This window comes from Lepeophtheirus salmonis, chromosome 1 (genome assembly GCF_016086655.4).
Source record: "Lepeophtheirus salmonis chromosome 1, UVic_Lsal_1.4, whole genome shotgun sequence".
In the NCBI taxonomy this organism is placed as follows: domain Eukaryota; kingdom Metazoa; phylum Arthropoda; class Copepoda; order Siphonostomatoida; family Caligidae; genus Lepeophtheirus; species Lepeophtheirus salmonis.
Window position 1 is genome coordinate 33,502,066 of NC_052131.2, and position 14,434 is coordinate 33,516,499.

A 14,434-nucleotide genomic window follows, 5' to 3' on the forward strand; every position below is an offset into this window, starting at 1 on the left:
TACAAATATCTGGATATATTTGTCTGGATACAAATGTGCCAGAATCCTATTATCTACATTCAAAGAATTTACTGGAGTACAGTTCGTAGAAACCTGCTAGAAAATTGAAATGTGTCAATTATCAACTTACTTACAATTCCATTATCCACGCTAACCCTCCCTCAGGGCGGGCTGTAATCACCAGGGACAGGGCGACTGAGTTAATGATCAATAGTGAATCCATTATTACACCTGGGCCTGGACATAAAAGGTGAGCCCAAGTACTTGACGGTCCTATTTACCGTCATTGTGCTCACAGAGCGGTCCTTGGCTAACTCGTTGGTTTCGCCTCAATTGACCTCTTTAGGCCGGCCAAAAATGTTCCAAATATTTTTTGTTGATACTTTCAAATCATTAAGTCCCTTTGCAATTCTACACTTTTAATTTTACAAATGGTCCTTGAATTTTGAATTATGTCGACTTTTTGTAGCTCAAAATCACTTGTTACAAGTGATGTAACCTATGTGTTACATAAGTACAAGTCTACGCCTAAAGTTAATAAGGTTAAAGAGGAACTGATGTCTTGTGCCTTCAATTACATAATAGTGTGATTTTTGGTGGTTGTTTTCTGTTACAATGTATACAATTATCAAGGAACAAGATTTGTAACGTGGATAATGAAATCAAAATGTGATAACAGTCAGTATTTCAGTAACTTCTTGGAAAAAATTTGTTATGAAGTCCAAGTCAAGTCTCAAATCAAGTCTTTAAAATACGGACTCAAATTCAAGTACCTCTAATCCACTCTCGATCTAGATAAGTAATTTATAAAAATTGCAATATATTGGTACTGCATGATTTTAAAGCAAAGCTTGTGAGGAGAAAAATTTGATCACAGGTTGTGATTTTATATTTTGTTTCAATGTACAAAATTAAGACATACAAAAATGTGAGAGACGAAAGGAAACAAGAAGAAAAAACAAGTAAATATTCACATAAAATTTATAGAAATTATAATCAGTAATTAATACATAAAAATATGAATTGGAAATGCAAGAACATAGTCGTAAAAGAACGACTAGGTAAGTATATAAATTAAAAGATTTACAGTACATAATACTACTTTATATATATTATAAAGACGCATGATTGGCTACCTAGTTAAGAGATGGTAAGCCAAAAATAATTAATTCCTTATGGTAATATATAATAGATTGATAGTAGTGAAAGACTAGACAGTAAAAAATCTCAGAAAGTAACAACAGAATCGAATACACGAAACATTATCATCATCATTAATACAATCAATGAAGGGTCCTATTTGAATCTTTGGAATTATAATTTTTCTTGGATTTGCGATGTTTTTTGCCTGGCTGATCAGAAGAGTATGAATCGGAGTTCAAGCTTACCAAGCGTGTGTTCATGACAGCACAGTCAATTTGCATCATTGAAATACCTCCTTGTGAACCTATTGTGGAGAGAAGAAAAAAATTATTTTAAATTAATCAATAATGAGTTTGAGTAGTCGAATATTAACAGAAAATGAAAATCTATTTTGAAAAATAGTTCAACAATCGAAATTAAAATTTTTATCTACTAAAACCCATTAACAACCAGTGGGAGAATGACAGAGGGGTAAGGGAGTCTATTCCCTTTCTTTGATGTGTATTTTAAGTGCAGCTGAATTTTCAAGAAGATTAACAAATATATACTTTTATAAGTTTTTAAAGATTCAAAATTTATTTTCTTATAATAAAAAAATTGAAAAAGAAAGTATACTTTTAAAAATCAGTAGCCTAGAGGCGGTATAGTTTATTCTGGAGAGAGGACCATAATTTAGAGGGCATCTAGTTAAAAAAAAAAAAATCGAAATCCGAAAGTTAACTTTTTTAAATAGACGTTTGTAAATCTGTAGCATAGAAGCGATAAATTGAACACATTGTCTACCTTGTGTAAAGTTGTGCCACTCCGCCACAGTTGACAAACCTAACTCGGCCTTATTGCTCTTTTTAAAAGTTATTTTACTCATTTTTTATACCTTTAGCTATTTGATATCATTTTTAATAGTTATACTTTTTATTGGAGTCGTTAGGTTTCCAGATCAGTCCCAAATAATTATATCTATTGAAATCCTGCTAATGAAGTGTTAAAAAGACTTTTAAATTTCCTCTCTAAATTTGTACAATTTTTAAAGTCTACCATGGATGCATGTTAAGTAATTCATGATGATACACAATTAAATACTAAATATACAACAATGTTTTTTTTTGTAGTTGTCTTCAATATATGCCTAATTTTAAATGAAGAATTTACAGGACTTGTGATGAAGATAATACAATAATTGAATATTCCATAGATGATTGACATATTAATGGTCTAACTTTTGGATATTTTAATACAAATGACTAATATGTAAGTATTCTTTGTCACATTATTAAGGTCAAATACCCATTTATAAATACATAATTAAATGAAAATTTGAAAAGATCAAAGTTAAATAACAATATTAATTTTTAGTTGGTAATTAGAATAGCCATTGTTGTAATTAAATAATGTATCTTAAGACACAGAAATTGCAATTTGTACAATTTGATTTTAACTTGTATAGACATCACAACTTGTACAATTTGATTTTAACTTGTATAGACATCACAACTTGTACACAACATATATATATATTCAACTACATAAAATAATCAGGGCATATAAATTCACGTAAAACATTTTGTAACTCTTCTAGTATTCATGCATAATAATTAATTATCATATCATTTTTAAACTGCGTTAGAAAATATATCAAAAAGTCCCTGGGACTTTGAGCTCTTCTCAAGACAGGTTTGCTCAAATTTGGTTGGATTACCTTCTATCCTCTCCTGTTTCAATCTTTAATCCCTTTCTCAAGATTAGAGATTGAAACCAAACCATTATTAAGCATAGTGGAGAGTTCCGTATGTGATGTAGACAATAACTCCTAGTAGCCACTGGGAATTTAGTGTCTTTATTGAGGTCTGACAACATTTAAGATATTTTTCTCAGATCCTCATATAGGCCTATAAATGGTCAATTGTATACTTACGTTTTTTTATGAAATATTTCTTAACTGCTTAAAATAGATTAAGTACTATATTATATACTAGTAGTGTTGGGTGTTGGTCTGAAAATTCTGGACCGGTCTGAGACAGCTATAATTTTTGCAAGACAGAACTAATTCGGGGCAAGTTCGTTATGGACCAGTCTCGTAGTAAAATGATATTTTGTTTACTTTTCTTTTTAGAAAAGGAAGTAAAATTTCCTTAAACTTTCGCCTACCGAAATATCTCTATATAGAAAAAATCACTTAAGATCTAACTGGGGGAAAAAATCGGTCTCAGACCAAATCTCAATACAAATATATAATATACCTTCCCCCCCTATCCCCTAGTTGAAATCCTAGTTAGATGCATTCCCTTCCCTTACTATCTACACTCCCAGATAATTGCAACCTGTGGCCACACCAACCACTAAGAAATAACACTTATATTTGTGATCGCTATACAAAAAAAAATCAACAATTAAAAATTAACAAGATTCGTAATAATTTGAAAACGTCATAAAATCTTGCATGGGGGATTAGTTTTAGTGATCTAAGTCCTATTAGACTTATGTTTACTATTTCCTAACAGAAATTGATTGAGATCTTTTTTTCATCTTGAAATTTCTTCCAATTACATATATTTAACCGGCCAATAATTAATTTATCGGAGCACTGATAAATCAGTCGAGGCCTAGTATGTATAAATTATATATTATATGCATAAATGATATGTAATCCAATGGAAGCTCGATGACTAAGAAACTAGTTATTGCATACATAATAAAACTTTTATTATCTCATGTAATTAATAAATGGATCTTACTATTTTTGGGGGTAGAAGGCAACAACAAAGACATAATAGGTCTTGAGGATTGATTTTGAGCGCCTGCAGGAAGTAGAAAATGATCCTCCGAAAAGGAAACGACGTAAAATGTATCGTCACGTCGCGATATAGCCCTAAATAAGGAGTTGAATTGACTACGACTTAAGTGATTAAACATTCCAATCTCTTTTGAATTGGATGGAGCTACTCCACTACTAAAAATATGGAGATAAGTATAAATAAATGATGATAAACAAAGACTTATTATACTCACTAGAGCTTCTGTTTTTTTCCACCCTCAGAGAACATAGACTTGTAAGCCTTTCCCAGACTATTAAATAGATTTGAAGAAAAAGAGGTGATTTGATCAGATGGCGTTGATTTCTTCTTCACTCTCCGAGACTTCCTTCCTCCTAAACCCCCATTTCGTAAAAAACCAGTTCGCTCACGAAGGAGTTCAGCATTTTTATTTTTTAAGGAGAAAAGGGATTGATCATCAATGAACCAACCACGAAGTTGATTTTCGAGACGAATAGACTCTGATTTATTTAAATAAGAGTTCTCGCATAGAGAGGAAATGTTGTTTGCTACCAAAGATTTATTGAAATTTAATTGATCCTCATTCTCCGATATCCAGAGCAGGTTGCGTCCATTTCTGCTCGATCCATGAAATTTGTTTAAGATAGGGAGAGAAGAAGATACTTCAGAAAGTGAATTTGAATTAATATTAGAGCCACTCCTCAGAAAACTATTCCTAAGTATAAGAAAATTAGAGGTCAAATATCAGTTGTGTTTTTTTATTTAATGTTAATAATAAGCAGTAACCACCTAATAGAAACCATGTTGATACCAAAGACAAATAAAAATACAAAAAGAACAACAGAACTTTTCTTTGGAATGGATGAACTATCAAAAAATCCCTCTTTCCAAAGAGACTTTTCTGCTTCAAGAGTATGGATTCTCTCTCTAAGTGCCTCATTCTCCTTCTTCACTCTCTCATTCTCCATGTACACCAAATTCAATTTCTCCTCCAAACTGGTCACATACTCTTTTTTTCTTTTTTCGAGATAAGCAAGCACTTTCACGATTTTTGATCATACGCTGTTGTCTCTTCAGAGCCTTCAATTCTACTGTATCCGAGGAATATGAAGAATTCGTCGTCATTGTAGAGTTCCCTGCCATCGGACTATTGACATACGTATTCGTCATTGGCTCAGTTTTGATGACATAAGGAACATGTGATGTCTGCGGCGTTGAAGCTTTAAGAACTCCAGCCTCCTTGAGACGAGCCAATTGCTCAGTCGTAAGCACAAGATTAGGTAGGGCCGCAAGGTTATTGGAAACTGTAGAGGGATAGACAACAAAAATATCAATAAAATAATTTTAGTCTCAGGAGAAGCATCCATAAATAGAAATAAAGTAAACTCACTATTTTTAGGTGCTGATAGCACAGGAATGGAGGGTGGAGAAGGCTTCGTGATTTTAGGGATTTGAATTTTTAGATTTGATAGATCTGATACTGTGATGATTTCAGGAGGAGGCATAGTTTCAGGGAATTGTAGACTTGAGGCTATTTCATTAAGTAAGAAAACAGATGAAGACTTGGGCGGAGAAGCAGAGGTAATGTTATACAGTTGTTGCTGTTGTTGAGCTTGTAGTGGACTGGTAGGAGGAGATATTCCTCCAAATTGAGGGTGAGATAATCCATTTCCACCGATGCCAGAATCCGCAGAGTCTGAATTAGTCGGAGATGGAGGGTTCAGTCCAGAGTGATTACTTACGAGAGGCAAATGAGAGTCGGCATTCATGATTACATCCTCAAAATTGGGAGCTATTAGGGCTATAATAGAGATAATTATATGAGATAAGTATGTAAATACATAATTGGGAGCTATTAGGGTTATAAAAGAGAGAATTATATGAGATAAGTATGTAAATACATATATATATCTATATAATAAACATAAGCATCAGTTCTATCTATTTACAATTATTCTCCTTGAGGATATCAGCGAATATAGAGTTGTCATCATGATCAAGTCCTGAAATTAGAGACTCTTCATCAGGAGAACCACCTGATGTCATTTTAAAGTCATCGTCAATAAATTCTGAGAGCTCCAACTCTTTGGAAATTGTTTGTAGGATGTCATCTTGTCCAGATATACTCATGTCCAACGAAGGGAACTCGTCTGAGAAAAAAAGATAATCACAATAAATTCAATGATAGATCAAGATAGGATATCTTGTTAAATAGCATAATATGAAAGACGAGAGATCTTTGCTTAAGAACTCTGGTCACTAAGACCGGATATATCATGTACATATATTTTATGGAACTACCTTGTCTCTTTAAATTAATCAGATGACTTTGTGGTGACTCTACGTCAACAATGGTGTGATGGATCTTAATTACTTTAGAGGGTTTAAACAGGGTAGTAGTGGTGGTCATTGTTGTTTGAACCTCATCATACGCTTCTTTTCCAAAAAAGACTCGAGCCATTTAGTAGTATGTCGATTATTTAAGAGTTATATTTCTTCAAGTGTAAAGGAATAAAGAACTAATATCCATCTAGTTAATATGCAACAAAAACCATGAAACCGAATAAGAAATTTGTTTCGTTTATATCTATTTAACTTTTGTTTTGCCGGTTACGTTAGGTAGTAAGGCAAGTGAGTGGTGGTGGTGGTGAGTGCATGCTTAGTTCTTACACACTTTTAAGATATAATAATACCTCGTTTCGAGTGTGCATATCATATGTATGTGTAGGAAAGAAAGAAGGGGTTTAAGCTATGTTTGTATATACAATGTAAAATTAACTGAGTAAATGAAATTGAACTGATCTTGTGAAGGTAGGTAAATTTACTTTGAAGGTGGTAGATGAACCAATGGAGTTATAATTTTTTTGGATAAATATGCTCTGTAAAGTGAAAACCTTAAAAAAAGCTCTAGCATTATTGAGTGCTAACATAATTGTGTGGGTACATAGCTTGTAATCAATAAATTAAACTAAACTATGTACCTAAATGACGAATTTCTATTAAATTTATCGTGTTTTTTTGTACGGCTATAAATTGAATATGTATGGTTCATATGAATTGAATACGTATATGTAGCATATCAACACGAAAGCAAGCTAGAATGATTTTATTTTCAAATTAACCCTGAATTACATTTGTATTCTTCGACGAATTAATTAATATTCGTCCATTGATATCAACAAATTATTTTTATTAATACTTTGGAAGAGGAAACCCCTTATTAAAAATAAGTCAGAAAATTCGATGTAATAAATAAAAATAGAAGGATTACTACCAAAAAAATGAAATGTTTTTTTTTTTACATTAAAAAAAAGGTTATCAATTCTAAAAAAATTAACCCCCCTAGGATCAAACCTAGCCACATCCCTGCTTAGAGGAACCACAAATTGCACTTAAAGTAGTAAAAATTCAATGGCATTACGAAAAAATTGATATATTTTATTTAAAAGGGGTTATATGGGGCTTAAACTAAATATCATAAAACAAAAGGAAGATTTTAGACTATCATTTACAATCTTCTTGTATATCTGAACTCATCCCAGAAATTTGAATACAAAGCATATCATTCATTGATTCACGGAAATATTCTATTATCTTGCATTTAGCAATATTGAAATACAATTTCTTCTAAATTGCTGTAAAATGTAATGGGGTCGATGCAAAAGAGGTGTATAGAAGTATTACAATCAAAAGGGAATCAATGTAATTATTCAATTTTGGAAAGATAACCCACAAATAAACAAATTAATCATCCCTGTCTTATTTCCACCCTCATAAACATATTTTGATACAACTAATTTATGTATCACATACAAATTTTCAGATGAATCGGTACATTTCAAAAGTAATTATGATCAAATTAGGGGGGTGTCTTAAGATTACATATTTCAAACATTTTATAATGTAAAAAAAATGGAACATATTTCCCCCTTTTCATGATTTTTGTTCAATATTGTTTTTTTGCTGACTCACTACATATGAGAATTGATTCCTTATACAAAACTAGTTTACAATAAATATATATATAACTAATATATTATATGAAAATCTCAGAACATAATTCATTATCTCTTTATACGACTACAGAATCCCCTCTTCCATATCGATCTCTACGTAATATGTATAAAGATACTGATGAGCGAATCATTAATCATTACTGAAATATCTCTTATTCCATAACAAAAATAATGAACATTTAATTCACTTTTGAATTTTCTGTTAATTATTAATATTATTATTATCAATCAATTAAACGTTTAGAAAGGACATCTTAGTGTTGTATGTAAATACACAAATGGGAATACAGCTCTTAAATGGTCAAGATAGGAAATAACTGAGACCAAGATCTATTAGATTTATTATGTAGCCAATACAAATTTACAGCAATCTCCTAAAAGAAACATACTTAAAACAGGGCTTTATCAAAATGCAAAGTGCATTTGAGGAATTACGATACGTCAAGGAATAGATTAGTACAATTATAGGGAAGAAACATTGAAATCGAGTATGATTATTGACAGAAATATCTACAAACCGTGAAAAAATAATTTACCAATACGCGAAGTAAATACACTTTTAGAATGTAACTGTTTTAGTCAATATGGTAATTCTAAACATGTCTACTAATAGTTTTAAATACAATGTTAGTATAGAGCTAGAGACTTGCAATTAGAGCCTTTTTTTTAATAAGATTCAATAAATAATTAAATTACAAGTTCACCCTCTATTTGGGTTCCAAGTGAAAAAATTCACGACTTGAAGTAAGATTCATGTATTGAATAAGACCCGGGGATTGAAATTTTAAAATAATTATTATTTAAGCTCAATTTTTTAGTATTATGTGAATTACAATATCGATGACAACGGAATCAGAGCTTGAGATTCGTACTCGATTCGCATTTATGTCTAATCAAACTCAACTTTTAACTCATAATGAAAAGACAATTGACTCGGACTCGTAAAAAATAACTTATTAGTAGCTCTGATATATAGTAAACCTATTAATTTACTATTGGCAGGGCCGGTTTTATAGTGAGTGAGGCATAGGCCAAAGATAAATGTGCGGATCCCTTTTTATGCTTTATTTAGAAAATACATCAAGTGCGTTCCAGGGACAAGTGGCACCCTAAACCTGTCCCTAAATATTAGTGTGTATTTGATCTCAATTGTATATATCAGTGGTCTATATTTACATAGTTTAGCAGCAATATTGGTTGAATTGCATTTGTTTAAATACTAGAATGTTTTGAAATCATCAAAGTTCCGTAGAAATAAGAGGAAATATCATGGGCCTGGAGCCAAGAGTAAAACGTGCAATCATATGGTTTTAAGATGAAAAATTGAGATTTTGTTATTGATCCCCAAACGAAGAATCAAATTTGAAATTTTTTATTACCATAATCTTTCCCAGGATGGAGTGATGGTCACACATTCTAATTCTAAAATCGGAATAAGTATGAGCGAGCGTATATTTGTAGGGCTACTCTTCCTAAACTAAAATAAACTAACGATTTTAATAAAACTTTACATTATTATTTAACACCTAGGGATGGCAACAATAATTTTGAACTTCAAGGAGATCTGAAGATTTTATACAAGAAATATCCATTTCTCCAATGAACAAAAATTAAGATACAGTGCAAATCAGACAGTACCTACATTAGCTAAGAAATGAGGTTACGTTTACCAATTTTCAATATAATCCAATTGAACCCGTTCAAACATGAATGATACACTTGATACGAGGTTGAAGGCTGTTGAACGCGAATGAAATATGAATACAGATGTACAATATTAGTTTTAAATCAAAAATGTCATTGGAATTAACCGTATTTGTATTTCTGAGCTTCTACAAAAAAGAGAAATAACTATTTAAAATATTTGAAAACTACTAAAATAAGATATAAATATTAAGCCCTTTATAAAAAACCAAATACATTTGATGTATTACAAGGAATGGAATACTAACTACTACAATCGAATATAAACAAAATTGTTTTAAATCCAATATAATATATTAAGTTCAAACAACTTTATTTAGTCTTGAGGGTTTATCATGGCATCAAAAACTGACATATTCCATGGTTCCTTCATGGATTTCTTGATGATGACAATAATTGACAACATGTTTTATTTGAGATGAGGAAACTAACCTAGAAATTAGAGTATCCTTAACCATGGAATTTTAGATAAATGGATTTTTTTTTATTTTCATTTGAGTCATAGATCCTTCTTCCATTATATACTGATACTCCATACATTTACAGTTCTTATTGCATAATTTGTATTTAGAATACATTTTTCGATGGAAATTAACATATTTAAAGATATCCGGTGTAAGTAATAGGTTTTTTATTCAATTTTTATTTTTTTGTCATCCATCTTTGTTGAAATTTCTAGTTCGACATTTTAAAAATATATTTGGGCCCTATTTTACTCTGATATATTAAGAGAAAAAATGACTCGTTTGGGAAAGGAAAAATACCGTCTTTATTCCAGGTATCTAGAGTTCCATGCTTAACAACTTGTTCATGTAAATCGAATCCTCACATGAAATTCCTTTCTGATCCTTTGAAATATGATAATAAATTCGTAATCCATATGCTCCGTCAATTATATCGGACATGGAGTATGCACATAATGAATAATTAATTAATCAATTGTAAAACATCAAAACTCTATACTAAGAGAAAGAAAGAGAGAGGATCCGTTCAAAACGAAGGGGGAATGATACAAAAGAAACTTCAAACGAGGGATGAACAATGATTTTAACTTTTAAGTAACTCACTTGAGGCTAGACAGTCAAAGGATGAAAATTCCAAATCATTTAGGTCCTTCATTTGTAGTTTCGAATAAAGATTGAAAATTATATAGCAGGCATTCGGGGAATTCCTCGAGTTTTGTATTTATGGCTAAGCAGATACTTAGTTATTTTGTTGAGTTCGTTGTTTATGTATGCAGTTCTTCTTAATTAGATAAAAAGATTCACACATATGATGTTTGATATTACTTATTAGTACATACAGTAACGTAACTAAGTAACAACATACGACACAAAATAAGAGTAGTACACCACCTTTGGCCACTGAAGTAGATGCTGGTATAATATAAATGCCGATTCTTTCACATGACGTCATGAGTGTCAAAAAAAAGATATGAATTGATCAAGGTGACCATATAAGATTTTAACAGTCAAGTGTCACTGTAGCCATATTACATTTAGTATGTAATTCCCATTATTTTATATCATCTATTAATATAAGACCCTAAAAATGAATAGTTTTTTGTCTGATAGAAGTATCAGGACTTTATTGCTCAAGACAATATAAAAAACAAGGTGTATAAACAGCTTATCAAGATGTTTGTTCAGTCAGAAAACAGACAATATAAGATGAACATAGTATGTAGAGGTAGGAGTAGTAGTAGTAGAGGTCAAAATCACAATGCGAATCTTTTTTATTATATTTCCAAGAACTCTGATATCAATCATTAATGGATGAAATAACAAGTTGTAAAACAGGGTGAAAGGGATGAAAATTGAGTTATTTAGGAACTTTGGTAAGTTTGAGGGAATAAAGGAAAAATAGTTCATAGATAATGTATTTGATTTTGTGTGGGTTTTTTTCTCTAGCTATAAAGATTTAAATGCTTATCTGTTCAATAAAAAAATTTATTGGAATAAAGACAGTTATTTAATTATTGCAAAGTGGAACAACACGTATTTTTCTATTAAAAAAAGCTCATAGTTTTTTTTGTTTTGTTTTGTTTTGAAAAATATATAGATATATTTAATTTTTTAATTGCCTATTTGGTGGGAGTGGATGAACCCAGAGGGAATCCAACAGAGATATCACTACTATGCTCTTCCACACCATATGACACCATATATGACTTTGGTCTTGCAGAATTTTGGGGATGTTGCAGAGAGGATGGAAAGAAATCAAAGGGAACAGACTTATCCCCAGTAACCATTCCTGAGTCCGTATTTCCTACCGATTCTGCTATAGTTGACAAAGAAGGATGATTATTACTATTACCCGTACAATAACCCATAGTAGATGATGAATAGTTAGTAGGCAAAGTTACTTCAGATACGTCATTAAATGTCATACTCGAAGTCAAATTGTCTAAAGTTAGCTTGGTCGAAGATTTCTTATCTTCGTCCTCTTTGCACATTGGAATAAGATGCGACTTGATAGGTGAACAACTTGCAGAATTAGTATCCATATTCGATACGTTTTGGTCCACAAGACAGGGCATCATGGCAGCTCCTCCTATTCCCATTGATTTCCTTCCCTCCTCTCCTCCCCCGTTATTCTCCTCTAGAATAACACTCTGCATTAACACATTATCTGACATATTTCTCAATGGAGAGGGAGACGACATGGATGAGTCTAGAATATTAATAGATTAATTAAACCTTTCACAAATGTAATCAAATAGGTATAATTATATTAACGTACTTAATTCCTTAGTAAGCCTCTGCGTTTTACTGATTGGAGAAAACAGGGGAGAATCCATGATTTGAGGTAGAGCATCAGAAGTTCTTGGACCGAAAGAAAAAGGCGGCGTTATAGATGATACTATTCCATCACTCTGTATGTATAGTTATTACATAAAAAAGATTAGTCATCCATGAGACATTATTATTCTGAGACATTACCTCTTTCGAGAAATAGGAGCCTCCCTCTCTTGGGGGTGTAAGAATAACTCTTCCAGGAGATACAAGACGAATGGGTGAGGAAGGTGCTGTCTCATCTTCGTCATTAGAAGAATTGTTTTCATCTTCAACCGTTTCATCCAATTCTTCACCTTTGATATTAGTGAATAGTTTTCTTCGCAATGAAGCATTTGACATGCTTGTACTGTCCCCAGGAGTTCCCATGTTATTAGTATATCGCGCCAACAAGTTTTCAATTTCTTCAGGAAGCTTAGCGGGGAAAGAGAGTTCCGTTTGTGTGGATGCGTCTGAGGCAAAATTACTCGGAGCAACATTAGTGTGAGGAGAGGTAATTTGATGATGATGATCAAAGTATCGATTGAGAGCCTCCTGAGTTTTAATCTCTGTTTCAGGGTCTAACTTTCGTTCTTCCTGTTTCCAAGGAGAGTCCTCCGAAATGTGAACTGGAAAAAGTGCTGCTCTATCCTCAAGTGACCAGAAATGGTCATCATTTACTTGGCTGGGACTTTGTACAGTGGCGAATATGCTGGGAGACATTATGACAGGTAAGTGGAGGTCTTCTCTAGCCGTTTCAAATGGATTCAATCGAGGTCCAGAGGGAGTTCGTGTCTTCTTAGAGGAACTGGAATTGGAAGAGACAGAGAGTTGTGAGCTGGATCGCCCTGGAGTCCGGAACAAAAGACGTGAGGTATCATCACAAGAGGGGGGGAACATTGGTAATTTTGATGAATGGAGTGCTGGATGCGGAGGGGGGACTCGAGAGATTGGGATCCGTTCCATATCGAATTATGGTCTTAAGGGGTCCTCGTGGAGAGGCTGAGGAAGGAGGCGATGAAATTCCAGCTGAAGAAGAATTAGGTCCTGGAGAAGAGCCTGAAGAAGAAGAGGAATTCTCATTGATAAGGCGCTGAACCTCCAGGGGCATCATCAGCATTCGCATCCCCTTATTTCCAAAATGAAAGGGTTCCATATTCTCTTTCTCAATGGGTGACGAAGGGCTCTCATTACTTCTCTCATTCATCGCCCCCAATCCGTGACCGTTAATATCTCACTAAGTTATGAAATTTAAAAATCCCTCTTCAGCAACAATAAGCTGAAGAAAAAAGATGAGCGTAAGCTGCTACAGCTGCTGAGTTGTGGCTACTAGTCTCATCTAGCTGCGCTAGAAAGAAACAAGCTGGAAAAAGGAAAAAATATATGCGCTAGAAAAAAAAATCCACACGTAGACTACCAGCAGCACCGCGGACACAAGCAACCACTATTCATCCAGCCCCAAAGTAGTGACAAACGAATAATAATTCCAGACAATTCATAGCATCATACAAAATAGTAATACAAAATTAATATACGTTAATTAAACAAAATGTAATATTAATTTTTTAAAGTTATACCATTGCTCTATATAACTAATGCCATAGAACCTATATTCAATTGATTAGGAGATCACCAATAAAGTTTAGGGAGAATTAATTAATTATTTATGAGTCTACTTATATTTTAAAATAATGTATTACTATCAAGGTTAATCTATTAACCTTGATTAGTATTAGTATATAATTCGATCTTAAATCAACCTAAAGTGATTTCAATCCTAGAGAATACGGACGTGTTTGGAAGTAGTTCATCGTTTAAAGAATATTATAGCAACCCTTCTTGTGGTCAGTGACAACCATATAATTCTAGACCATTGTTTCTTAACCCATCCATAACTCTGGCCTAAATTTTTGTAACAAATATTCTATAAATAATGTAAAGGGTAAAACAATAAAATTGTTGATCTAGCTAGAAAAAGACGACAAAATTCAATTTATGTTAGATGAAAACCAGTTTTCTTTTTTTG

At 32.4% G+C, this 14,434-nt stretch overlaps 2 protein-coding genes across 3 annotated transcripts; both read right to left on the reverse strand.

Annotated features, from left to right (window-relative positions):
• Positions 1-854: 854 nt before the first annotated feature.
• On the reverse strand, positions 855-11,075 carry LOC121125275 (bZIP_ATF6 domain-containing protein ATf6). Of its 2 annotated transcripts, none has more exons than XM_040720450.2 (7): positions 10,702-11,075; positions 5,864-6,064; positions 5,305-5,715; positions 4,704-5,218; positions 4,150-4,629; positions 3,876-4,090; positions 855-1,447 (listed from the first exon to the last, which is right to left on the reverse strand). In XM_040720450.2, the coding sequence occupies exons 1-4, from the start codon at positions 10,751-10,753 to the stop codon at positions 4,872-4,874; spliced, it is 1,011 nt and encodes a 336-aa protein (XP_040576384.1). In that variant the 5' UTR covers positions 10,754-11,075; the 3' UTR covers positions 855-1,447; positions 3,876-4,090; positions 4,150-4,629; positions 4,704-4,871. The 2 variants fall into 2 exon arrangements, with proteins under 2 accessions (XP_040576384.1, XP_040576368.1); XM_040720434.2 differs by lacking the exon at positions 10,702-11,075 and adding an exon at positions 6,216-8,007.
• A 115-nt stretch (positions 11,076-11,190) lies between these two features.
• Positions 11,191-14,378, reverse strand: bora (aurora kinase A activator-like protein bora). Its single transcript, XM_040720422.2, has 3 exons — positions 12,577-14,378; positions 12,377-12,509; positions 11,191-12,307 (listed from the first exon to the last, which is right to left on the reverse strand). The coding sequence occupies exons 1-3, from the start codon at positions 13,372-13,374 to the stop codon at positions 11,718-11,720; spliced, it is 1,521 nt and encodes a 506-aa protein (XP_040576356.1). The 5' UTR covers positions 13,375-14,378; the 3' UTR covers positions 11,191-11,717.
• Positions 14,379-14,434: the final 56 nt, after the last annotated feature.

Bases quoted from the DNA above. Each gene is read 5' to 3' on its own strand.
- bora (XM_040720422.2), bottom strand. From the start codon at position 13,374: ATGGAACGGATCCCAATCTCTCGAGTCCCCCCTCCGCATCCAGCACTC. The intron at 12,510-12,576 runs GTAATGTCTCAG...CTATACATACAG, and splicing joins GCTCCTATTTCTCGAAAGAG to AGTGATGGAATAGTATCATC. The intron at 12,308-12,376 runs GTACGTTAATAT...TTAATATTCTAG, and splicing joins GAGGCTTACTAAGGAATTAA to ACTCATCCATGTCGTCTCCC.
- LOC121125275 (XM_040720434.2), bottom strand. From the start codon at position 6,375: ATGGCTCGAGTCTTTTTTGGAAAAGAAGCGTATGATGAGGTTCAAACA. The intron at 6,065-6,215 runs GTAGTTCCATAA...TTTTTTTCTCAG, and splicing joins GATTAATTTAAAGAGACAAG to ACGAGTTCCCTTCGTTGGAC. The intron at 5,219-5,304 runs GTGAGTTTACTT...ATCCCTCTACAG, and splicing joins GCTATCAGCACCTAAAAATA to TTTCCAATAACCTTGCGGCC.